The 26,361-nt window shown below is 33.2% G+C and overlaps 3 protein-coding genes across 4 annotated transcripts; 1 reads left to right on the top strand and 2 right to left on the bottom strand.

Annotated features, from left to right (window-relative positions):
* Positions 1–111: 111 nt before the first annotated feature.
* Positions 112–7,142, bottom strand: LOC129311374 (O-fucosyltransferase 39). Of its 2 annotated transcripts, XM_054953659.1 has the most exons (11): positions 6,807–6,917; positions 5,583–5,613; positions 5,417–5,479; positions 5,221–5,302; positions 5,033–5,103; positions 4,864–4,952; positions 4,561–4,764; positions 3,492–3,762; positions 1,795–2,022; positions 1,288–1,485; positions 112–432 (listed from the first exon to the last, which is right to left on the bottom strand). In XM_054953659.1, the coding sequence occupies exons 2-11, from the start codon at positions 5,598–5,600 to the stop codon at positions 223–225; spliced, it is 1,434 nt and encodes a 477-aa protein (XP_054809634.1). In that variant the 5' UTR covers positions 5,601–5,613; positions 6,807–6,917; the 3' UTR covers positions 112–222. The 2 variants fall into 2 exon arrangements, with proteins under 2 accessions (XP_054809634.1, XP_054809633.1); XM_054953658.1 differs by lacking the exon at positions 5,583–5,613 and having other exon boundaries at positions 6,807–7,142.
* Positions 7,143–15,193: 8,051 nt separating this feature from the next.
* LOC129312020 (very-long-chain (3R)-3-hydroxyacyl-CoA dehydratase PASTICCINO 2B-like) lies at positions 15,194–17,663 on the top strand. The gene is made up of 9 exons (XM_054954563.1): positions 15,194–15,338; positions 15,550–15,661; positions 15,818–15,836; positions 15,946–16,034; positions 16,138–16,191; positions 16,561–16,631; positions 16,705–16,786; positions 17,025–17,121; positions 17,222–17,663. The coding sequence occupies exons 1-9, from the start codon at positions 15,268–15,270 to the stop codon at positions 17,290–17,292; spliced, it is 666 nt and encodes a 221-aa protein (XP_054810538.1). The 5' UTR covers positions 15,194–15,267; the 3' UTR covers positions 17,293–17,663.
* A 770-nt stretch (positions 17,664–18,433) lies between these two features.
* Positions 18,434–26,074, bottom strand: LOC129310928 (guanosine nucleotide diphosphate dissociation inhibitor At5g09550-like). Its single transcript, XM_054952821.1, has 13 exons — positions 25,908–26,074; positions 25,525–25,587; positions 25,353–25,436; positions 24,423–24,530; positions 24,155–24,327; positions 23,496–23,607; positions 22,487–22,567; positions 22,344–22,406; positions 22,128–22,229; positions 21,894–22,018; positions 20,702–20,912; positions 20,336–20,410; positions 18,434–18,747 (listed from the first exon to the last, which is right to left on the bottom strand). The coding sequence occupies exons 1-13, from the start codon at positions 25,992–25,994 to the stop codon at positions 18,697–18,699; spliced, it is 1,335 nt and encodes a 444-aa protein (XP_054808796.1). The 5' UTR covers positions 25,995–26,074; the 3' UTR covers positions 18,434–18,696.
* Positions 26,075–26,361: the final 287 nt, after the last annotated feature.

Raw genomic sequence — 26,361 nt, 5'->3', positions numbered from 1 at the left:
TTGTTACAACCAAACCGGTCCTAAATACCAATCAATGTTACTCGTGGTAAGTACATGAATGAGATCCAAAATACAAACTACAAGCCCCATTTATCAACATATAGAAAACCATATGATAATGAGTGGAAATGCATTTATTCACCAGTCACAAATGTCAAATAATCAAGACACTCGACTATAAATATAAAATACATAGACTACATCCGTGGAAAATTAAATATACTATGCTTGGCACATGCAATCAGGAGCAGGATAAGTATATATGGACTGTTTTGGCCTTCTCAACCTGAGTTCACCTCGTCTATTTTGGTGCCCTTCAACCACTGCTTGCTGGAACTCTGACCAATCAATGCTCTTATTCAGGAAGAGTTGGCCCATTAATGCCATGTTTGGCCTTATAGTCTTCAAGTTCAAGTAAGTTCGGTGTCCAACCTGTCAAACATTACAGCATTAATATCAATATCAGCTTATTCCACAAGCAACCCATCAACATCAATGTCAATAATATACACATGTATAAAATCTATAGAAATGTGTACTATTTATATACTATGAAGTGCATCTAATCTCAAACTTCATATCCATTGGACCCCCATATAATAATAGTAATTTATGGGAGTTTCAGGGATGTTAGTGCCCCGTGTGTTGGAACAACCACACCATGCTATAATTGATTAGAAATTGATTATATTAAATTACAGGAAAATTACATTTTCTGCTATTAAAGGCTAGTTATAAAACTGATACTAAGACCAAAGGCAATAACTGCCTCATATCAAAATTAAGATAGAAATACTGATATAGGGCCCTCGGCATGCAGTTAATTTTAAGAGATTTTACGTTCCCATTAGTGGGGTATTATGTTACATTTTAAAGCTTATGTATCAAGGGGCACATGGGGAGAAGGGGTTAAAATGTGATTTCTCCTAAAAGTCACAAGCTTTATAACATAAATTTTATTCATGTATTCAGAAGCCCAAGATGCATGTGTCAAAGGAAGTGTAAAAATGACAGTTAAGTACATTATTGCGATGGGTTCTTTACTGTCACTTGTTTCCAGTGAGTCTTAAAGTTTTGCACGGGGTCAAAGACAATTAAATATGAATATGAACCTTCCGAATATATTGGATCCAAGATTAACTTGTGGACAAGGAGTTTCAATCGTCCATAACTACACCAGGCTAGAACTGTGAGAAGCAATATTGCAGCGCCATAGATTCAAGTTCTTAGGTAGAAAATGCATTGAAGAAAAGTCATCTTATGTAAAAAGCATCTAGCACTACTCACCATTGCATTATGCATATTTCCAGGGGAAGCAGAGATGAAGATGTTACTATGCATGCCAACATAGTAATCAACAGCTGCTAATAGAGAAGCTTTTCCTTTTATCAGTGATCGCTCATCTGCTGAAGCAAGGCTCCTTTTGCTTTCCATCAGAGGAAATAATTCTCTCAAAGTTGAAATTCGTGCTTCTCCGCCATATACCTTGGAAGAGACAGTAAATGTGCTTTAAAACTCGGTAAACATGAACATTCCACTTTCTAATTTTTAGCAAGGGGTGAGGAGGAATTCAAATCAGGGACTAAATTAAGGGGGGCCAGCACTGTGTTACAAAAATTCTTTTGAAATCAAAATTAGTTTGTTTTTTATTTGTAAAAAATGTTTAAACTAATTTTAGCCTCCCACTATCATGTAGTTTTGCATCCCCCTCCCCCCAATAGATTTGCTTCTAGATCCACCCCCGACTCAAATGGTTGAGTCTTGATAGCATAAAACAAAAGCAACATTACAAACCTTGTGAGAGGCAAGATACAAACGGGTGCTGTTATCAAATCCCAAAGCTGCCAGCAGCAACCCAATCTCTTCTGGAGTCATTGGGCAACGGCCCCGGCTCCTCAACTCCTCGTCAGTGAATTGGGAATTAAGAACCCTTCCTTGCCAGATCCGCTGTCGATACTTTGCAAGAGCCAATTTCTCAATTTTACCCCCACCAAAATCACAGGCTGAATGGGCTGCCATATCCTGTGATACACCAAAGGGTTTTACAAACCTAGGCTCCAAATTTACAACTAAAACATGAAACAGTGAAGAAAGTAACAGCATGAATCCCAAAGTTCCAAGGTTGTGAATGGAGAAGGAATAAAGCAATTCCTCGACCCTGGTCTTTGGTGTAGCTTCCTTACTAACACTGTACATTTAATGGTAGACTGCAGATATTTCTCAACCACAACTATTAACAATTTGATAATCACATCTTTTTGACGTCTTTCAGCTGCACTTTAATGCCACAAAAAAATGGAAGGGGGAATTTTGACTTATCCAGTATCAGAAGATCTATATGGTGCCAAATGGTGCCCCCAGCCCCAAACAAAAAAAGAAAATCCCTCCTTCCTCCCTGACCCCCCTCTCACGCACACATTCGCAATTAGAAGGACCATCAGATACTGTGGGCATGCAAAATAACAATTCCTCCCGCATGCCCTCCATTAATTGTACATTTAAGTGAGAGTATCTAGGTTTTAGTCAACAACTCATATTGGGTAAATTACTCTTCCCTCATCTGACACTGTTTAGATTAGCAGCATCCCCTCTATCATAAAAATATATACAAAAACCTCATTTGTAGCCAAAACATTACTGAAATACCCTAAAGGATAACATTCATTTCCTTTATTAAAACATAACCTCTTAGAAAATGCACTTTTAAAACTACTTTTAGTATTAATTAAAGAAAATATAACTTGAGTCCCTAAACTTTCTTTTAATTATTGATTTAATCTCTAAACTTTGACTTAGAATAATTCAATCCTTACAGTTTATTGAATGAAAGAGTTAGAGGGTTTGAGTTGTTCCAAGCAAAGAAATGAGAGGGATTGAGTTTTTTCGAGTCAAGAAACTATAGGGACTGAATTATTCCAAATAAAGTTTAGGGATTGAACTCATAATTGAGACAAAGTTCAAGGACCAAAAGTTATATTTTTCCTATTAATTATCATGTTAAAAACCATCAATCTAAGTTATTCTAAATTGGAAAAACATGGTTATTTTGTATTGATAGAACACATATTTAATACTTGTTATATAGTACATATAATGAATATAAAGATATTTTGGTCAAAATAGGTGTGATTATAGCTTGTCTTTCCGTCGCATAAGAGGTAACCATATTGCATCATTAGTTTAGGGGAAGAGATTTTATATTTTATGTAACTTGCGCGTCTCTCATGAAAAGAAAAGGTAATTTGCCTCATCTTGATCATTGCAATGTTGCTGCTTTTATCAAGAATGCAAACCATCTCTATGCTTCGAAAATTCCTTTACTTCCTGTAACATTTTCCATTTTCCTGATTGACTAACTAATTATTGAATTAAAAGTACGGGGCAGATGCAACCTAAACAAACAGAAAATTTGCTAAAATTTGCAGCGCCAAAATAAAAGAAGCAAGAGAAGCATTGCAACTCCATTTATAATATATGGATCAGAGCAATACCTTATCAAAGCGAAGGTGTAAAACAACAAACTTTCTTGCACTCCCGCTGTTACTAGCTTCAGTGCTCTCTTGAAGGTAGGTTCTGCCCATTTCTCCAGCAGAATATTGAGGGTAGCGAAGGCGGCTTATGAGAGCATCTCCAAGTGTTCTGATGTGAGGAACAAAGACTAATGCTTGAAAGTTGACTTTGCAGCGTAGCCGCTGAATATCCATTGGTAGATTGTCATAAGTGAGGCGGTGTGAAAATGGAGCAATTGCAGCAATGCCATAACTGCAATGAAACCAGGAATCAGGGTCCATAGTTCTAAGTGATGACAAAGTGATTACATCATCTCATTGTGCAATATACACATTAAATTCAGTCATGTCATTATAAGATATCACACTATACTCAAAAGCAGCAAGGATTGTCATCATATTCTGATAATACAACCATGAAGACATTCTTTCCAATATCCTTGTATACTTGGAATCTGCAACTAATAACAATAACAAATAAAGGGTGCATTGACAATGCTTGGACTCACTATGTCAGAAATATTTGATGATTGCTTGGGTCCTTGGCAAGGAAAGAGCCAATCTCTAAATTTTAATAGCCATAATATAAGCAGTATGCGGCTTGCTTTACACATTAATGAGGCCCTCACTGCCAGCGGCAGTAATGCTAAAGGTCTCAGCCCATTAATTTAAGCAATGATTCATAAAAGAGCTCTGCTGCATCAGAAAATGCCTTCAAAATGAATGTAAACCTCTTAAAAATATATTTTTCAATTTGGAATCCCATACTGTTTTCAAATATTAATTTGAAACACCATGAAAAGTGGTTATAGTTACTTTACAATGCAGGATTCTGCCATGTGCTTAAAAAGAACAGCTTAGAAGTAATAGTCAACAGAGCAGTCAGTATGCTCCACACACACTTCTAAGCTTGACGATTCTACATAGCAAATGCTCAATGATGATAACCATGCACAAAACATTCATCTTTAACATGAAAAAAAGACTAAGCCTAAAACACTTCATATCCACATATATAGTAACAGCCAAACAGGCGTGAGTAACCACAAACCTTTGTAGGACAGGCAAAACATTGTCCAGATACCATTGGGCTGTTGCATGGACAGGAGCAGCCTTGATTCTCGTTTCGCGTATAGCAGCAGCATAATACTCCCTTGTGCTCCAGGAAAATTCTTCAGGAAGCTCTTTAACTATAGAAATATCATCCTTCAATACATCAATGAAGTGATCCACATCAAATATATCCATGAAGGAGCTGCAGATAAAAATATGCAACCTCAGAATATTCAAATCACTAACAATCCATGATATATATTTAATAAAACAAATATGGATTGCTGACCCCTGCAAGTACCTTGAATCACGCCAAACAGGATTTACTTCAAGGTATGGGATTACAAGAGTTGCATTCAGTATCTTTGCAACGGCAACTGCATCACATATCTAAACCCGAAAACAAACGCAGCATAAAATATACATCTTTGGAGTAGAGATATAGAAGATTTAGGGCTTTCAATACCTACCCCCATCCTTTGCTGGTTCAACCCTCCATCAAGAAATACCTGGATAAATCCCTCAGACTTCTCTGGTAATGCTGCTCACATTTAAATGTTCAGCCACAGAAAGATAAGGAACCATCTTAAGTACCAAAACAATCAGTGATCTCAAAGAAACAACTTAACCTGAAGTAAAAAGTATTAACGTCACTCACATGGAACATTGCTAGGTTTAACGCAAGTTTTCCATCCTTGACTTTCTAGAGGACTCCAAAGATTAGAAAGTTGTGGCGCTGACTAGACAAGAAAATTAAGAAGAAATTAAATAAAAATATATAAAATGAACAGATATTGATAAGTAGAAATCAGTGAATAATTTGAAATTGTTTATACTGCACAATCAGCTCTTACAGTTTCACGTTGTACCGCACTCCTGAGAAGACGTGAATGCCTAGGTTTTATAGCACCCAATTCCTATATAAAGCAAGTTGCGATTCTAAATTACTGGAGGCCAAAATCAATGGCATGTGCAGTCAATAGAAAACAAAGCATGACAAGTCTCTGAGGACCGGCTCACCTCTGATATGATGATCATTTTAGTAGCATGGCTGTATATAAAGCGAAGAATTACTTTAAAAGGTAAAGATATTTAAAATATAATCTTCCCCATAGTCTAATGACATGTTAGGTTTGGGGAGCACTGTGAAATATAATATCTTGGAATAAACTAGAATAAGTTTTCCTTAGTGACGTGATGTCATATTTTCATACAAAAGTCTTATGATCTTGAATGGTACCAAATGCTTATTTTGTATTTAGCAGATTAAATATTCCACGTTCAATAAGGATAAAGTTGGTCTGTGAATTTCAGAATAATAAAAAGCTTAGCTACTTTTGTTGTCCCCCTTTTTTTTTGGGGGGCTGCTATAAATAGGTGGTGGTTAAACTACTTTTCGAAATAAGGATTACAACAGTTTCGTTCATTGCTGCAGATTTACAGCGTCATCATCTAGAACGGTCTAATGGCCTGACAATATGAAACAATCAAAACAGACAAATGCATAGGACAGAAAGCATATCCAGATTTTCGGTTTAATAGTAAAAGGAAAATCTGCTTGTGTTGAGGGACGGAAAGATTTCTAGGCAAAAACAAATGAAACTTTCTTTTAGTTGAAACAACATTTTTTATGAATATTTTATCAATACAATTTTGCTCAGAATTTCGACATCCAACAATCCTCACCGGAAGCCATAACAACTCATCTCCACAATTCATGATCTAGCAAAAGTTCACTATACCAGTTTAACCAGGATTAAAACAATCTGAGCATTTTTAATCCTTTAATCAGTAGAGAAAGACTTCAAGTCGCCGCTACCAAGCCGATGTCGTGTTCATCCTATGAACGAACGAACAATTTTTCTTTCATTTCCTTTCATTTTCACTTGAATGACTACTAAAAAGAAACCAAAGCCATCAAATTTCTCAAGTATCTCTACTATTACCCACATGAAAAGGTGATTGAAAATCAAATTTCAATTCCCATACTAAACATTTTTGCGCAGCTCAGACTATAACAACCACTGAACGAGAAACGCATAAAATATCAGTCCATAGAATCCAACAGTTTCTATGAACACCAAGCGTTCAGTTGCAAAAACAAATACTTGGGGTTAAAAAAGAAGCAACTGGAGAGGCCGCCCAACAGAATATTTCATATGTCACTAAAACTACAACTAGATAAAAATAACTAAAATTCTGGAGCAGAAAAATAAGCTAGGAAGGAGAGGAAACTGAACGTACCTGGTTTAAGGAAGGCGAAGCACATGCCAAAGAAAAGAACAAAGTAAGAAGGAATGCAGAGAAAGGCAGTTGTAGACAGAGGCTAGCCTGTGACGCCAGTCTGTGAGGCTGATATTGTTTCTGGTGCTTGAGCTCCATGATCGTCCAGAAATGGACCTTGGATCTGGAAAGTGACAAGTTCCCCCGCTAGAGACAATCAATGCAGGGATAAGAGGGAAGAAGAAAGAACAAGGCCAAAGCCAGACTCGTTATGCGAACAACGAATACTTTCTGATTTCTCTGTGGGCTGTGTGAGATGCGTACGGTAGAGAGAGTAAAGGCAAGTTCACATGGACACCTGGCTACCTTCACCGAAGTGAATTAATAATGAGGGTTGCGTCTTTTTCAAAAAAGATGGTTTTTTTACGTCAACAAAGTGAGAATCACGGGGCGCGAAAGGGGACACAAGGTGATCTAAAGGTCAGAGACTCTCACAAGTGTTGATGCCTGTGGCTGTGATAGACGTGTAGAGAATTATTAGACCGTTGAAGGTGGGTGCTGGCGCCGTTGTTGGTGTAGTAATTTTTGCTAGCGCTTTTTAATCAAGCTTTTCTGTGACCACCGACAGTACAGTCCTCAGTCTCTCTCTATGGATGAGGATGAAAGTTGAGGCCTTCACAAAACTAAACATTTAAGGGGAAATATACATTATTTCCAATTAAACATTTTAAAAATTATATTGTGTCTTACAAATGCTCCTCTGTGGAACCTCTGGTATATATATATATATATATATATATGAATAAAAGGTGATAACATTATCAAAGAAGATCACATAAGGTTTCTACCATCCAGCATACATCTTTTCCTTTCATAATCTGACATGAACAAAGTACTTGCTATAATCACCGATATGATATTTTTTTTTCAACTTTATCATTGTTTTCTTACTAAAATATTGAATTATTTTATTTTTAAAAGCATGTTTATTTAATATAAACAAAGTTGAAAACCACTTGGGTCATTAAGATTTAAAATCTTCCTTGATTCTAATAAAATATATTAGAATTAACTTATAAACAGGTCTGGAGTGAGTATATAAGAATAAATTATCATTTTATTCTTTAAAATTAGTAATAATTTTTTACATTAAAAAATTTTACTATTATGATTTTTTTTAATGAAAACGTAATTAGGACTCAGGAGGACTTAGTGATAATTTTAGAGAATGCATGTGATGATTTTATGAAACGCCAGTAATGACTCACGACAGGTTAGTGTTGTCGTATTTATTCCTAATAAATTTTCAATTCAATGGAAAGAATCCAAATCCTAAAACTTGTAATGAAATGGGACTTTCTCGATAAGCCTTACAAGGAATCTTCCATAAGAAGAAGCAAATAAGTGAAGACGCCTTGTTCTTACTAACGTCTTCATCTCTGAGAGATAAATAAGCATTTGCCAGTTTTTATTTTTTCCAATTCGGTTGGTGTATTGGCTTGGTTGAGTTTGTAATCAATGATATATATACTAAAATAGAAGACATTTGTCGGTGACAACAATGGTCGAAGTTCAACTACATGTACCTAAATTATAAGATAAGCATAAAATCTCAGATTATTATTGATTGCTTAGAAAAGATTAATAATAATAAAGAGTCAGCGTGATCCCTACTCGTGCATATATAATAAACTATCGTAATTATTAAGATATAAACGTACATCTCAGTTAAATCAGATCCCATCGATGTTAATGTCCAGAATTGACGACGTAATCTTTACGAGGTTCCAAGTCCGTAGATCCCGATTCACGTGGATTACTTTGCAGAAAAGAGTTTATAAATTGGGTTTATCATAGAAAATTTTTATAAAAAAAATGTTAAATGGATAATCTGAGGGAGTGAAGATATTTATTAAAATCCAGAAAAGTTTGAAAAAAAAATGAGGTTTCAATTATCTTAATCATGTGTTGAGAACTGAGAAGCAATTCAATTCCTACATTCACGAAAATGAATACATGTGTGATACATTCAATGTCAGAAATCTTTCACTCCTAATCGGCTGGTTGTTTGGTTTGACCTGAAAAGTGAAATACGAATAACTGTGAGGGAGATGCAGAACTATTGAGTTGGGACCAGCCATGAGCAGACATTAAGTCTTGAGTTGCTATGTTCCTATTTTTAACTTTATGCAATTTAATTGCTAACGATAAATGCCATGCGATATTTAACTCTGTTCATTGGGCAAATATTTGGAGCTATTTCCTCTCACATAATTGAATAAACAATTACTTCTTTCTATAACACTTTTAAACGAAGTCATGCATATTAATAAAATTTATTAAATATATTTTATTATTTTATTTTTTAAAAAATAAAAATATAAACTTCAATAAATGTTCTTAGTTTAATACTTTAAAGAATAAAATTGAAAAGATAATATTAAAAAAAATCATTAATAAAATTTTATTTTTATAAAAATATCTTATATTTTATGACATTGAGAGTGTGATATAATTCCAAATGAAAGAAAGTACTAATGCTGTCATTTTAGAACATTTTCTAACCTCATACTTTCTGTTGCAATGTCGCATGCGCAAATATTTCCCAGTCTATCATCCCATGATATGAAAAGAGAATCATTGTTTTCCCAATTTTGTGACAGTAATAAATTAGTCATCTTAAAAACCAAAGTATAATTTCTTCTTCTCATGACAATAAGAAGAAATAATTATCAATCAAAAAAATATATTTTAAGCCGACTAATTAATGATTTTTACTTAATTCATTCGAACGCATTTTCACACATATTACGCTGAGTTTGAATAGCAAGAAAGACAGGGGAACAGCAATAAGAAGTTGTGAGGAGTTAATAAAATATACAGGACAGTAACAAAGATTCATAGGCTTTTATTTTTTGGTAAATTAACAAAGATTCATAGTTGATGTAACATTAACTGGATAACAACACTTAAATGGCAAGGTGTGATGAATCCGACTTATTTTGGTGTCTAATCAGACAAGCTATATCATGTTGTCTTTGTCTAAAACCAGCATGGGGAGGGTCATTAACAGGACACACCACTGAGGACACTTGATGAAACATTGGTTGATGGGTCTATTTGTTGCAGGCTGTTTCCAGAGCCCTTTTCTTCTTTTGCCTCTTTTTTCTTTTCTTTTTCTTTTGTATTTTTCTCTCCCTTTTTTTTTTTAATATTTTTGGTACTTGCTTTTCGTAAGATGGGAATATCTCTTTCTTCATATAGCATCCACTGCCCCAACATGTAATAGGAAAAACTTGTACTGAGACCTGAATTTTAAGAATGGGATGTTACCCAGTTTTAAAATATAACTTTAAGTAGAACTGTTCTAATTTTTGTACTAACAAAATCAATTTATTATGCTTTATGATTTTTTATAAGAAGATTGTAATTTTACTTATTTTGATAATAATTTTATAAACACTTAATTCAAAAATTTAGATGAAAGTCATTTAAAATTAATATTGAAAAATGATTTTAATATTTAAGATTTAACTTGAAAATTTAAAACCCTTGTTTGTTTATATGTAATGTTTTCCCCTATGCAATGTAAGGAATCCTGAATAACAACCTTAAACATTTAGAAAGGACTGAGAATTGACATTGTATCTGGTTTGATATTGTGGATTAAAACTTGTTAGGATCCAACGAATTAGTTTTAAAAATTTTTAAAAAAAATTAAATCATTTTTAAACTATATTTTATGCATATCTATAAGCATTGAAATGGAAAAGCTAGTGGGAAAATGTGCAAGAAACATGTGTGTGTGTGTTTTCTAAAATTATAAATTTTAAAATAATTATTGTTTGTGGTGCTTTTTGGCACACCAACGTGCCAAAGGAGTGTGTATTAAACGGTGCGATATTCTTTTTTTCCAAATCGAACGATGAGTTCACATGGTTGTTTATCATAATTTTCAAAAATGCTAATGTTTACAAATAGAGAAACATGAAAGAACTGCATGGTAAGAGCTAGCATTGTATTAATATTAACATAGAAGAAATCACAAAAAAATATAAGATGGAACACTAAAAGAAAAATGTTGAAGCTAGCAGTGATACTATTGTTGGAGGGGTGTTGTCGCTGTACTGCTCTGTGAAGGCTTATTGCTCTCTACTAGATGCGCATTGATAGAAGGGAATTGCATCTAATACTATAGAAGGAAGTGTTTATGTTTGAATGTTGGTTGTTATGTTGAGTTAACCAAAGTTAGATCAGAGACGAATCATGACAAGTCTTGCTTACCCTTTTAAAGTCAAAAGGTGGCAATTTTCTCATGAGTTTGTGTTCCATTTTTTTAAGGCCATTTGCTATACTTTTACCACATTATATTTGTTTAGAGGGAAGGGGTGGGAGATGGAGGAATCCCTCCCAATCTTCCCAGTATAAAGGGGAGGGTTTGGAAATTTTTCCTCCCCTACCTTACAATATAATATTGTCAAATAAAAGGAGGGGAGCCCCTCTTCTCCCCTTATCCCATATAAATAAGAGGAGAAAAATTTTAATATCTTTCAACTAAATAGAAGATAAATTTCTTATACTTTCACATTTTTTAAAGTGACGCATTAGTGACTAACATTATATTTGGTTTGGTGGGAGTAGAAGGAAAAGATTTTAATGGGAGGGATGAGAGAGGCGGGAGGAGAAGAGGAAAGGGAGATGAGGTTGGGAAAGAAATCCCTTCAAATCCTCTTAATTTGGAGAGGTCCCCTCCTCTCCACTATAATATTATCAAACAAAGAGAAGGGAGGGGCTCCCATTCCCTTGTTTCATTCCATCCAAATAAAGGGAAACATTTTCTCTTTTAGAAGTATTTGTTATACTTGAGTTAGAAATAAGATGTTAGCTTAATCAATTTAACTTATTCCCTCCTCTAAGCTTAAGATTGGCTTGGGCCAAAAATTATATTATAGCCCAAAAAATTACATACAATTTTCCTTTTATTTTAAAGAAATAAAAAATTATGAATTTTTTTATATTATATTTTTGAAGACCAATTATAACATTTTTGCTAGATTGAAGAGATGACAACCTCTCATGTTCTCGCCTTTCCATTTTGTATACTCACCAATAAAATGATATATAAAAGGAAAAATATTTAAATTGATCTTATAAATTTAATTTTCTAAAGTAATATTTTCATAAAATATTACCCTGAACATTATTTTTGACATATAAAATTTAAAATATATTAAATGAATTATGACCATTGGATTACATGTTGCTCAAAGACTCTTAAATCACTAGCTTGTTTGGTTCAATGAACAATCTTCAATATTTCGTTGAATAACCAATCAAGCATGGTGCAATATTATAAAAGCATTCTATTTTTTAATTTTTGACTTTGCAATTCTCAAAATTCAAATTAATTTCAGACAATATCAAGTATGAAAAATAATTATACTCCTTTTGGTCCAAAATATAAGTATTTTTACCTAGTTAATCTTGATTTAGAATATAAAATAGCCTAATATATGTAAAAATCTCTCATTTTTTCTTGTATTTATTAACTTAGATTATTGTATAAATTTATCTTTCACTCATTATGAAATACATTACTAATTGGAACTAAGGGAAAAATACAATATATATTTTGATAAAAATAAAAACTTTATTGACATATAAATTTTTTCTAGAAACAGTTTATATTTTTGGAGGAGAGAGTAGTTTGGATCAATTTCATATCCAACTCAAGAATTATCTTGGTTGGGTTTTAAAACTATCACAGACCTGATCTAGTAAAGTTAATAAATTAATTCTATAAATTTAATTTTCTATCTTGAACGTTATTCTTAACATGTAAAATTTAAAATATATTAAATGAATTATAACCCGTTGGATTGCAGCTTGGCCGAGAACTCTTAAACCACCCAAATCCAATCTTTTTAGGCCCCAAAAAGCCCAATATTGTGGGCAATGACAATTGTCCTGCCATGACCTAAGGCCTAACAAGTATTCAATACCCTTTGTCTTGAACACAATGGCCCAAAAATGCCCAATTTTTGTGTTTAAAGAAATTGTCTTTCTTTGGTTATAAAAGAGGGCTAAGCCCAATTACAATAGAAAATTAAAGGTTAATATTTAATTTTATTCTTGTATTTATTTTTTAAAAGTATTGAGCATCTTATATTTTTAAATAATTTTTTTGTGAAATATTTTTTCAAAGTCCAAAGAAGCCCTTTTATTATGAGGCCGTTTACTTTGCCATTTTATGCTGACAGGACATGTGCGCGGGGTTAACGTATAGTAACAGGTAAGATTTTAGTTATATCCTTTAGTGTTGATTTATTCTTAAACTTTTTATCTAAAAGTACTAGGCATCCTAAATTTTTTTTAGGAGTACTAGGCACCTTAAAGTTTTATTTAACTAAATTTAATAAATATTGCCAAAATATTAAATATTTTCATATTTAATAATTTAAATATTAATATTTATAAATATTTATTCAAATTTTATAAATTACTTTTTAAATATTAACAACTCAAATTAGCATTTTATAAATTAATAGGTGACTTCTTTTTTTTTAATATTGATATTTGATCTTCTATTCAAGCTAGTATCCAAATTATTATGCCTTTTGTGCGTATCAAAACTTACTTATATTTTTAATATTGATCAAGTTTCTTAAATTTTTTGATCATTTTCTATAATTTTTTCAAACAACTAACGATTTTCCTTTACCATATTTTACTATTTAAATTTAATACTTTCTGTATGTTGGAGTGTTAAAAGTAAAATTAGAAACATGACAAAATCAAGACCAGCAATATGCTAACAAAAATATTTATTTAAAAAATATTACTTATTTCATTAATGTGCTATAAAAAAAGTTACTTAGTGAAAGAAAAATAAGGAGATAAGAAGCAAAAATTTCTTCATTAATTTAGAGATTCATTCCCTTTGTTTTTCATACAAAATATTAAAAATATTAAAATATTAAATTGGATAGTGTAATGTTTTAAATAATAATATTTAAATTATTAAATATTAAAATACTCAATATTAAAATAATACTTATTAAATTATATTTAACAATACTTTAAAGTACCTAACTCTTTTAGAAAAAGATTTTGAAGTGTTTAGCATTCTTAGGAAAAGAATTCAAGGATAAATAAACATTAAAAGATATGGTCAAATTTTTATATATCACTATATATAAGCCCTACACATATCACGTTAGCTGAAAATGAAAAAAATTCACAATTCAATAATAAAAAAGATATTTTTATTTTTTAAAAAATAATTTAAAAATAAAATTGCTTTGCTTAAAGGGATAAGGCGCCAGCGCTTCTAAAAAATACTACAGGAGTAAATTTGAATTTTAACTTCGAAAATTAAACATATAGAGGGGATTGAAATCCTATGTCTTCTTTCAACACCAAGTCCCTCAAAATGGGGGAGTCGAATAAAAGAAGGAGGAGGCTGAGACCTCCTTTTTCGCCGGTAAGTCTGCCACCATATTTTGCTCTCTGGGAATGAAGTTCACTAGCACATTCCAGTTGTATCGAAGTAGACTCTGGGCTTCTAAGAAGATCAAACTTCCATTGAATTGATTCCCATGTTGTCCATTAAGAAGATCCACTAAGATCTTTGAATCAGATTCGATGATTACCTTTCTAAAGCCCATATCCCATGCTGGCCGAAGCCTTCTTAACACTCAATCCAAACTCCTTCATGGTCTCCGAGGACTCCTCCACAGCCAGCTTTGCCCGTATTCGTTGAAACAGCACCATCGGTGCTAAATTTGACCCAACCCCGTGGAGGGGGCTTCCATTTCGGAGGAATGGAGACTCAATTTATTTCTTTGAAGATACTTGGCTGTACCCTGATAAGAAGATTAAAAATATGGTGTTGAGACCCCTATCCGAGGAGGAAATGAATTCAAAAGTTGCAGAGTAGACGCACTTCGGTGCTTGGGATTTCGTCAAATTATCCTTCATTGTATCAGCTATCAAGTGAATTAATCCTCCCAAGCATGAATACTGGGCCATGCATACTTCCCCAGATCCACATCCAAGCCCATCCTCACCAAAGTGCTAAAAAAAAAAAAAACATCAAAAGTCATAATTCGTTATGGGAGCATGGACATGCTGGTAAGCAGGTGAATCGTTGAGCATCAGGTGGGGCGTTGGCCGTTGAGAATCAGGTGGGCAATTAATTGTAACGTGACATCTATTGAGAACTGAACGAAGATTTTTACATGGACCATACAACACGTTATTCATACTTTTTTTAATAAAAACATTTTATATTATACTAACTTAATCAATATTTTTAATGACTTTAATTTTTAAATAAGTTTTATTTTTCATTTCTTATCTTTTCCCTCACTCTCATCATTAATTAATTGGCGACCACTTAACTATTTCCTGCACTTTCTTCAGAAAAATAGTTTCTGTTTTCCCCACCCTTCTCTTTCCCTTCTGCTCATCACTTTCTTCAATGGCAGCTTTTCTCTTGCTCGTAAGGCGCCTCTACTTCGCTCTATACAACTGGATCCTTTTCATTGGATGGTACTAGCCCATTATTTCTCTTCGCCAAATAATTCATTTTACATTTACTACATATAGTGCTTAGACCTTTTAAAAATGGAAGTCCAATCTTATATGTATGTTTCTGTGTCAATCACTGCTGCATGAATATAGATGAAACAATTTGATTTCTCTTTCTCCTTGGCCTCATTTCTGTTGGAGGAAATGCTCAAATCTCTGTATTAGTGACTAGGTTTCAAGTTCTGTATCTCGTTTTGAAGGCATTGAAGGAATCAGGTCATGAACATGTATACAGTGTGGCCGAAAAGCCTATGCTTTTTTCTCAAACAGCTGCTGTATTAGAGGTAACTGTACCCAAAAAAAACCAGATTCTTCTTTATTATGGACACACACTTCTGTTGGTTTCCTTAGAAAAATCAATATTTCCTTAGCCTGTGGAATTATATTAACCCTTCCTTCTCTTTTTCGTTGGTACGGCTTTGAATTGCACAATGTGATAGATATTTCATGGCTTAGCAGGTGAGTGATCCCTTGCTCATCACTCATTACCTTCATCTGGAAAAAAGAACGATGCTGATTTGAGTAAAGATTCAGTGTTTATGACTTTGTTCTTTTTTCATTTGAGAAGGGTTGGTGAGGTCTCCAGTAGCAGCAACGTTACCACAGATAGCTTCAAGACTGTACTTAATGTGGGGCATATTATGGAGCTTCCCTGAGGTTGGAAAAAATTAAACTTTTTGATGCTTTGTTTGTTGAAAGTTGAAGCATATATTATATCCTTGGCATAGGAAAATTTCACATGACTGTTCATATATGACAGACTCGGACTCACGTACTTGTTAGCTCCCTGCTAATTAGCTTTTCTATTACCGAGGCAAGTACATCAAGAATGCTTTTTTGTTGTTGTTGTTGTTGTTGTTGTTGTTGTAAAGTTTATACTTTTTTCCATTTCTGTAGTTTATTCGTTTTGATGAGATCGCAAGACTTGTTATTCAAATAGCAAGTGTCTGCTTCTTGTTTTATTTACCATACACATCGAACATTATCCAAGATGTCAAAAAAAAAAAAAGTGTGTATATATATATATATATAAGTCTTGCACGAAACGAGTCAACTTACGTACGTTACGATTGTAAGAATCTACAAGTTTGAATTTGCTACATCTTCCCCTGGAATAGATAAGTTTCTTCAAGTTAACTACTCCCTATGATTGAAAAGATAAGAGGACTACACATCTTAACAGGCCGTTCGTTATGCTTTCTATGGCATGAAAGAGACTTTTGGCTTTGTACCTTCATGGCTTTTATGGCTAAGGTATGAAGTTTGAATTTGGCAGTAGGTTAATCACTATGTTGCTGTACCATTGAATATAAAGTTTGCCTTGCAGGTATAACACCTTCTTTGTGATGTTTCTAACAGGCATCATCAGTGAAGTAGGTCTAATATACAGTGCCTTGCCTTTTATTAAGGTAATCAATTTGAAGAGCCGATTTTTTATCATGTGGGAGACAGAAAATTCTGTCTTTTTTATTGCTGGTTTATAATCTTTGGTAACCTCTCGGGTTTTATACGGATATGGATTTCCTGAAATACTTAAGATATGAATTCAGAGAGGAATAGGGAAAGACTGTCTTATTTTTATTTTTATTTTTATTATTTTAATCATTATTGTTACAGTTTTTTTGCCAACATGTTATTGTCAAGCAGGAAACAGGGAAGTACAGCACAAGGATGCCAAACAAATGGAACTTGTCATTTGATTACTCGTACGTTGCCATTGGAGTATTGGGAATCTATGTTCCAGGCATGAAGTTGGCATCCTTATGATGATGATAAATAAATAAAGTTACACTTGCTAATCTTTGTGACTGACTTCAAGAACATGACACAATTATTTTATGCAGGCGTTCCACATCTGTTCAGACATATGCTTGCTCAGAGGAAGAAGGCACTCTCAAAATCCAAAAGGGAGTAGTGGGGATTTGTATTTTATTACGATGAGTTATTGAACAAATAATGTCATGGATTATCATTAGACCTGCTAATAAGTATTTTCTTACACATTATTTAATCACGGTATCAGTATAAAATATAAAATTTATGATAAGTTTCATCATTTTTATAAATAATTACTTCAATTTTAAACTTTGTGCATTGGGAAACCTTATTTCTATTTATTTTATTTTGTACTTTGATATTTGATGCAAACGACATTATGATGTCATAATTTAAATTAACATTTTTAGTATGCTGTTTCATTTTCACTCAGGTGTTTTTCATACTTCAGTGGGTAAACTGACAACCATAAGGCTGCAGTGATACTTGAATATAAATCCCATGCAGGTGCAAAGTTAAGACTAATTTATATTTCAAAATCACAACAACACTATACTCTTAATTTACAATAAACCAAAGCCTCTAGCATCCCGGGGATGCATTCTAGTTTTACTTCACAGTCATGTCCAGAAATTTGAACAACAATTCAACTGGACATGGCTGTGAAACCAGCTGAACTGGTTAGGCTGGTTAGCAATTAAGTTGGGATTAAGTTGAACATTGTTTTTCATTTTATTAATTAAAAAAATTGAAGTTACATGCTCCTTCCATTCAAAATATAAAGTATTTTTTAAGGAGTTAAATGCTCAAAAATGTAAAATATTTTTAATATTTCAAGATATAATTATTGTTTTTTTTTTAAAGTGTCCCTATTAATAATGACTTTATATTTATTGTAGAGTGTTTAATTGAAGTAAATATAAAAAGATAATGCTAGTTTAAAAGTAGGTAACTATTTTATTAAAAGATGAGATTTAATTAAATATACATTATATTTTTTAACGAAGAGAGTAGTTCAAAACTTTATATCTTAATGATTATATTTGACTATTTTGATCATATAAGTTTTAACACGTCTTTACAGAATCTCTATAGGGGGAGCGGGGAAAACTACGCTCAGAGGAGCAAATCAAGGAATGCAAAAAATAAAAGCTGAAATCTAAATGCGATTGTTCGGTCCTAGTGACCTGCCAATGTTCGGATAACTTTCTTTCTTTTCTTTTTTCTTTTAGGGGTGGGGTTGATCATACTTGCATATTTTCAGAGTAATCTTCAAAAACTTGTTAAGAAAGAAACTTTCTACTTTATTGTCACGATTAAAGAGTTAAGCATAAGTATCATGTCAATAAGAGGTTAAGAACAAACCAAAGGCATCAACAGGAGAATTCTCTGTTCTTTGGACAAGGAAGAAGGCACACGAAATATAAGGACAAAATCAATCACAGCCTCTGCGGGTTCGGGAGAAGAAAAATAAACAAGCACAATATCAATCGCTTGGCGCAATGGTACTGATACAGAATTTTACCATTGAAATACCAAAAATTCATTCTTCAGCAGCACTCGCAGCACTCAGATCAACAGACAGGTCCAACTCCTGAGATTAGGAATCAATAAAATAACGAATTAGTTTAAACACTTTAGCATTGACAGCACCCTCATCCATAGCTTAAACCAAGACAGAAAGGAGACCCTGATGGCCCAAAACCTTGAAATAAGAAGTCTGATGCATCAAAGGTTATGCTAGGGTTTCAAATCTCAAGCCATTTCTTTGCAAACTCAAACATGATCAATTAGTATCCTCATTCATGTCAATTAGATGACAAAATACAAGATCAGGCACCAATATTCTCCTAAGAATGACTATAGACTTGACAGAGACTACTTCAATGCCTTTAGGTTTGATAGGACTTCAGAATAAACAAAACTTTATACGTGACAAAAAGGCCAGAAAACGCAACAATACTTCCATTTAATTAGCAAAACACATACACATACGTGCAAAAATACAAAATATCAATTCATTTCCATCTAACACAAAAAGACTTGCATATTTATTATCCATTATTTATTTTATCATAAATTATTATTATTATTAATATTATTATTGGATGAAAGTATATTAAGTATATAAAGGTAAGTATATAAGTCTTGCCCTTATTCAATTCCAAAAGCACCTCTTTACCTATTTTCCTAATTACACTACCCTTTAATTCCCAGGTGATCCACCAATTATTTTAAATACAGAAGTAGGCATAGCTTTTGAGAGATCAATTTTTTATATTTAAAATTTATTTTTATGTCTGAATTTTTAAATTTGTTGGATTTTCTATATATGCCCAAGCAAGCTAACCCATAAAAAATGGGAGTTGGCTTCCCTCCTTTTGCATCTCCACTAAGAAGATGCATAATTTGGATTATCTAAATTTAATTTTTTATTTTATATTTTTTTAAATAAAAATTGTATAAATTAAAAAAATTAATAAATCTATTCACTAGTTTAGACAATGTAGATTTAATATGAATGATCATATATCTAGATAGCTATTTATAAAAATTTTAATATTAAATGTGAACCATTCTTATTAAATTTGAACTGTCTAGACTCGTGGATAAATTTATTAAAAAAAGTTTACAATTTTTATAATTTTTTTATTTTGAAAAATGTAAAATAAAAAATATTAAATTTAGACAATTTAGATGGTCCAAATTATTTACCTCCTCGGCGGAGGTGCAAAGGAGGGAAGCCCACTCTTAAAAAATGATATTATGCCCTCATTTTCACTCCTTTTTTGATTCTCCACTCTACATTTCGATTAGGTAAACTCTAATGCTGTACCAACTTAAAATATTTACCTAAAAATAATATCCTCCTAGCCTCTATCGATGCAAGTGTAGTAGAAAACAAATAATTTTATCTTCAGTTCTGTATATTGAGATGTTAAAGCATAACATATGAGAAAATAATTAAGATGACTGATCTCATCTGCAGTTCATAGGAGATGTTACACTAAAGTTTCTTAAGGCAAGATGTCTGCATATCCTGGTTTCTTCTTGCTCCGTTAAAATGCTAGAGAACTTCAGCACACAAACGTGAACTTAATTCTGCAGTTCTTAGATAGCTAAACTCATAGACGTATGTTCGGCAGCCATATGTTCACATGGTAAGACAGAGAAATTATTACCTTTCCAGTTATCTTGCTGTACATGGCAATCACATCTCTCACCGTGGTCTCAAAATGGGTCGTTGCGTCGTAGCTCTGTAAATTAAATTTTAGTATATGACCAATTTAAAATTATTATTGCAATAAAAAAGCCACGCTTGCAGATAAAACTCTTCTCATAAGGAAAACTTACATAAAGGAGTACGGCAGAGATGAAAATAAAAGCAAAGTTAACAATGTCATGACATTTATCCATTTAGGACTAGATGAATATCGAGTACTGAACCTATGCTCTTATGTATCGAACTTTGGCAGATAGAGCAAAAGGCCCCAGTTAAACAAGTTTATCGGAGATAGATATGAAAATTCCCATTAAATTACACTTACTGCGGATATGAAGCAGTTGTCTTCAGCGCTTTGATTCGCTGGTTCATATCTATCGTAAGTGTCAAAAAAGATTTCATCTGTGGGTCCAAGGAGATCTATGCCGGGCTTCAATTCCACTTCAGGATTGTCGGTCTCTGCTTCTGTGGTAACAAAAGCGATGTATTTTCCTTTTGGAGCTACATTGTGAGAGTAAGAGCAGCAGAAAAGATACCTGAAGCAATCATTAACCCAAAATAATATGACGTCCCCTTGAGCTGACTATTTGCAAGTCATGCAGGTCAAAGCCCCCGGCCCTTTTAAAAAAATATTGCTATCTTATTTTTGATATTTTTCTACTTGGTCTTGCATTTGTATTGTCTCTATAACATTTCTTTATTTTAACAGCCACTAATTTGATAAATTATCTTCTTATGAATCTTATTACTATTAGTATCAAATCATGAAATCATAATATAGGACTTTATTTAGACTTATGCCCCATACGTTCAATATTGTGATGTTGAAGAAAAACTTACTCCCTCTAAACCATAATATAAGATATCTTTTAGAAACTTTACTTGATTCAAAATATAAGACATTTGATAACTTTTGTATTTGTTTTTTTTCAACTATATCCCTACTTCATTTATTACTCTTTTTGAAAAAAAAAAATCATGTGTTGAAATTTTAATTATTATTATCAAAGCTCTTATATAAGATATTTAATGAGGGTATAAATGAAAAAATGTAGACATTTTTAAAAATTTAAGGCTTCAACTAACATTATTCGTAAATCGTGAATTAGTTAACTATGACTTATATTGTGGTCCTGAGAGAGTGTAACACTGTTCTCAACATCAAAAAATACTTTTTATCATAGCCTACCATTTTGAAGTATGAGCACAAAAATACTGTGCAATATAACTTAAAATATCAGCTCCTCGGAAAAAATTTCTCCCTCAGCCTCTAATTCAGATGACACCTACTAAGTAATTCAGGTGCTTTTGCAAGTAAAGGCTTTCACCCAAACATACAGCATTTTCAAAACCAAATATGAGAAATTCAAAGCCAAAAAAAAAAAAAAGATAAAAAGGCGTCTATTGTCTTTGAAATTGTTGCTCATTACTTGCTATGCCTGGGTTTCAAGTAACTAACTAACAGATATATTCAAAATGTGCTTAATTCACCATTCAAAAGACTTTGGTAAACATACATATCAGATTTACGGTCAAGCTGTTTTTGAGGCAGGATAACTTGGACTGACGAAGAGTCATTAGTATTTGGGACCGGATGGCTCATAATGCATATAGCACGAGCCACTTTCCCGACCTTCTTCACCTATTGATAAACAGAAAGTTTCAGTAATAAAATAAAATAAATAAAAAAAGGAAAGGGAAAAAAAACTCAAAATGATCATCACATAATATGGTCGTTAGAAGTTGCATACCTTGTCAGGTAAGTATGAAGGATCACATACAACTTTCTTGCATTTAGCTGTTTCTCCTTCAGAGGTCACACCTACAACCTTTCCGTTTTCATCAAACTCAACCTGTCATTAGTAACCATCAAGCATCCTGCATCAGGCTCTGACTATATATGGCCAGGAGGACCCTATAAGGAATTCATATATTTTACGTACTTAGAGTCGCAAGCACGTAAATACCTTGCATTCTGTTTTGTTAAGCATGTAGGTACCACCATAAACAGCACTCAAACGGGCAAATCCCTGTCGATAATTATAATTGTCAAAGTAACAAAGAAATTCCAAAGGAATGCTCTTTACCTGATGTAGGCTGTATTACAGACCTGAGGAAGCTCTCCTAGACCATAAAGTGGATATATATATGGGGATCCACCCTGAAACCTTGCTAAAGACTCTGCATATAGCTTTTGCAAAGCCATAATTAAAATAAGTTAGACTTTCATAATTATTACTGTGCACAAGCACATGTATGATAGGAGACGACAAATCTCTTTCCAGATAAAAGCTCTCCGAGAAAACAAAATCCAATTCTTGTCACGCGCCAGACCAACATAGACTAGATGGGGTGAAAAATTCTTGCATAAAAGGAAAGTCAAAGATAAAGACTAGATTGATATCGTGCATATAAAATCTGAAACAAAATTAAAGGCTTTCCGGAATGCTTCGCAACTTCTTCCACTCCCATGATTTCACAACAAAAACATAGTACTTGTTGGCACCTATCTCTGACTGGTATTGTCTACCCACCCCCCCCCCAAAAAAAAAAAAAAACAAAGAAAGAAAGAAAGAAAGCCACATAAGAAAGTGCTCCAGTACAATAACCTCTGACATCAGCCAAGCTATAAGTATCATCTGGTGTAACATTGAATTTTCTAGAAGCAGGATGCATAGGATCTACTACTCTGGTGTAAGTGTAACGTTGCTTCTTTTAGCCTCTGATTCAACTTCAAGGATAATGTAATCCTAAGTAATATTTAACAGACAGACGACGCCAAAATTATTGTGGCATATTTTACTGTTAGAAGCACAAATTGACTAGCAGCTACAGGAAGATGCTGGGCAAAGGAAACAGCAGGAAGTAGGAAATGACCTCCCGAGCACGAGCACCGCTACATGGTATGGTATACGTACAAAGTGGAAGTCAATTCATCGGATCCCTATTAATTCCATAAATATATATATATATATATATATTTTTAACCTATTTAAACTAATAAGAGAGTGCCCTTACTAACTAACCAATTGAATCTCTTTCCAACTGATTATAAATCCCCACGTAACATGCATACGCACTGAAATCAAAAAATCAAATTCATTAAAAGAACCAAGTACCTTCATTCTCTTCACAAAGTCCATTGCAGGCTGGTTCAAGTAAGCATCATCCAAGTAGAGCGCCAAAGCATGGCCAATGAAGTCAATTGTGTTGTCATCTAGCCCGTATTTCCTAATTAGAAGTAAATATTGAGTTATTTTGCATCGTGCATAATCATTATGATAGAACGCAAGCAGGCATGTGATCCGTTATAGTGAATAATCAAACCAAAAGATTCTTTAATGTCACTCCTCACACAAAATTGTCGGCAACTGCCTAAAATTTTATGATTAGAAAATAAATGAATTATACAAATATTTTTTTGAATTTTGTTAAAAAATTTTATTAACCTCTTTATTTTTAAAATACACATTAGCCTTCTCTGAAAAAAAGAATCAACGCTTTAGTTTAACCTCTCAACATATTACTTTGTGGAAGATATCTTAGTAAGAAAATTAAACAAAAAGATATTTTGAAAATAGACTAGAGATTCGTAAAATTAAAAAGAAAACATAAAAGAATGTTTCTATAATTTACTCTTACAAAATTATGCAGAACTCTACTGTAACAAGAAGTCTCACTTTTCAGCTTCAATTGCAATCTAATGTGCAAGAAAAAGTGCTGAAATCAATCACACACAGACACACGCACTCGAAAATAAATGGCAGTGACATAGTACGTAATGAGTTCTTTTGCTGTAACTATGTTAAGGTCCAGTCCTTCTTTAGATTTCGGATCATTTTCATCAAAGTCTTGTACATAAATGAAAAACTTCCTAGCACGCCGCTTCTCAAACAATCCCATAAGGGGAGATTTTAAAGCCTCCACATCATTTGCTGGTACTTTATGAATCTGAAGAATGCAATCCAAGTCATCAGTTTACATTTTATTCAGAAAATAAATGACAAGACTTTGAGAAAAATTTAGCTAACATCAGAATCCCGTACCTTTTTTTTATTGTACACATAACTGCCATCCACAGCCTTGAAATTCAGATATTTTGTAACGTTGGTATGGATGAGAACACGAACCAAAGCTCCATTGGCCATCATGAACTGTTGAAGCATGATTAGAATAGTAATGGTAAGCACTAAGTAGTGTAGGACAGTCTCTAGCATTAGATTGGTAATGCTCTTTTTCCAATCTAAACTAATTCTTACCTTCAATAAAATTTGGCCAAAATTAAATGTCAATCAAAATTGTATCAGCAGGTCAAATTATGGACTACTAACTTTTAACCAACACCAATGGTTTAGCAGTTGGTTTTTTATTAGAATATGAAAAGCCAAGAAAATCAAATGCAAAATAGCAGAGGATCACAGTTTCAGTCTTACCTGTATGTCCTCTGGGCTAGTACTTCAACATTCCATGTACCGATTCAAGCTTCATACGAATTTCTCTTGATAAGTTAGGGTTTGTTTGATTGCTGTTTTCAAAAAATTATTTTTTGTTTAAAAAAAACATTAAAAAAGCTCAATTTGGATAATTGTTTTTAAAATTGTTTTTATTTTTGTTTTTAAATAAAAAAATGGAAACATATTAAAAGTGTTTTCATTTTATTTTTCTTATTTTCAAAATACATTATATTTGATTATTAAAAAATATACATTTGCTTATTCTATCACTTATAATTATCACTAGCAGTTAATTTTTTAAATTCTTAAACTGTTTTTAAATTAACATATTTAAATATATTTTTATTTTATTTTGTTTTAAAATACAATTATGAAAACTGTATTACAAATTATTTTTTAAAAACAAAAAATGGGCTCAAAAATCAAACAGGCACTTCCCAAATATCAAAGCGAAACAACAGATTATGCACGCAAGCAAAAGCCAAGAGAGAGTCCATATCAGATAGTACTCGTTCTGCACACCTTTGGGATCATATCGACATTGTAGTCTTTGCTTGAGCCTAAGTGCTCTGGAGGACTGCCATCGCCCCTGAATCGCTTCCAAAGCTACGCAAAAAGGAAATTCATGGCAGTAATCACTAATCATGTAAATGCTAAAAAGTGAAACCAGTTCAGACAAACACTAAACGGTTACCTGGCTGAGATTAAGCGATGTTGATTCTCCTCCATAATAGTCATTTCTATCCATATGCAGCACCTGATACAAGTCGAGACAGTGAAACTCAGTACCAAACCAGTTCATGCTCTTAAGTCCCAGGTAGTTGTGGCGAAAACTACACCGATTGATCATTTAAAAGCCCCAAGATGATAGAAAATTACAAAAGCACCTCTTACAATCTATCATCATTTTGTTCCGTTCTTTTGTAATCCAGATGTCATGTTATTAAGAATTAAATATTCAGGGGGAAAACATTGGAAAAAACTTCGAGCGCAGATCAAATTGAAGGAACGAGAGGTGCACATTTGTTCATAAAGAAAAAGGGGGGAAAAAACTTGTTGAGTAATTCGGAAGAGTACTTTGAGTCCATCAACAGAGAGGAGGCCACTGAGGATGCATTCTTTGAGTCCGGTTCCGATCACTATAACATCATATTCTTCATCCATGGCGGTGGAAGAGATCGCAGATAAAGAAGAGACGGGAGAGAGAAAGTGCGAAAAAGGGAGTGAGAAATGGAAGAGAAACGAAGAGTCAGGCCTTTCATATTGGGAGCAAGAGAGAGGGCGCGGAGGTACCGTGTGTCGTGCCAGCGTTCCGCGAGATTCGATTTTGCCGGTAACCACGTGTTGTTAACGACCCTCCGTGCGTGCGAAGGTCCACATTATTATTTTGTTCTATAGAAATTAAGGGTGTTCAAAACTGATTCAAACCGAAAGGACCAATCCAAACCAATCTAAACCAACAAAAATCGATCAAAATTGAATAACAATCAGGTCCGCTTCGGTTTTTATATTATAAAAACCGATTGGTTCG

This window comes from Prosopis cineraria, unplaced genomic scaffold, assembly GCF_029017545.1.
Source record: "Prosopis cineraria cultivar Desert tree isolate PC_DT_omini unplaced genomic scaffold, ASM2901754v1 PC5, whole genome shotgun sequence".
NCBI lineage: Eukaryota > Viridiplantae > Streptophyta > Magnoliopsida > Fabales > Fabaceae > Prosopis > Prosopis cineraria.
This window is presented reverse-complemented; position numbering and strand designations above follow the sequence as displayed.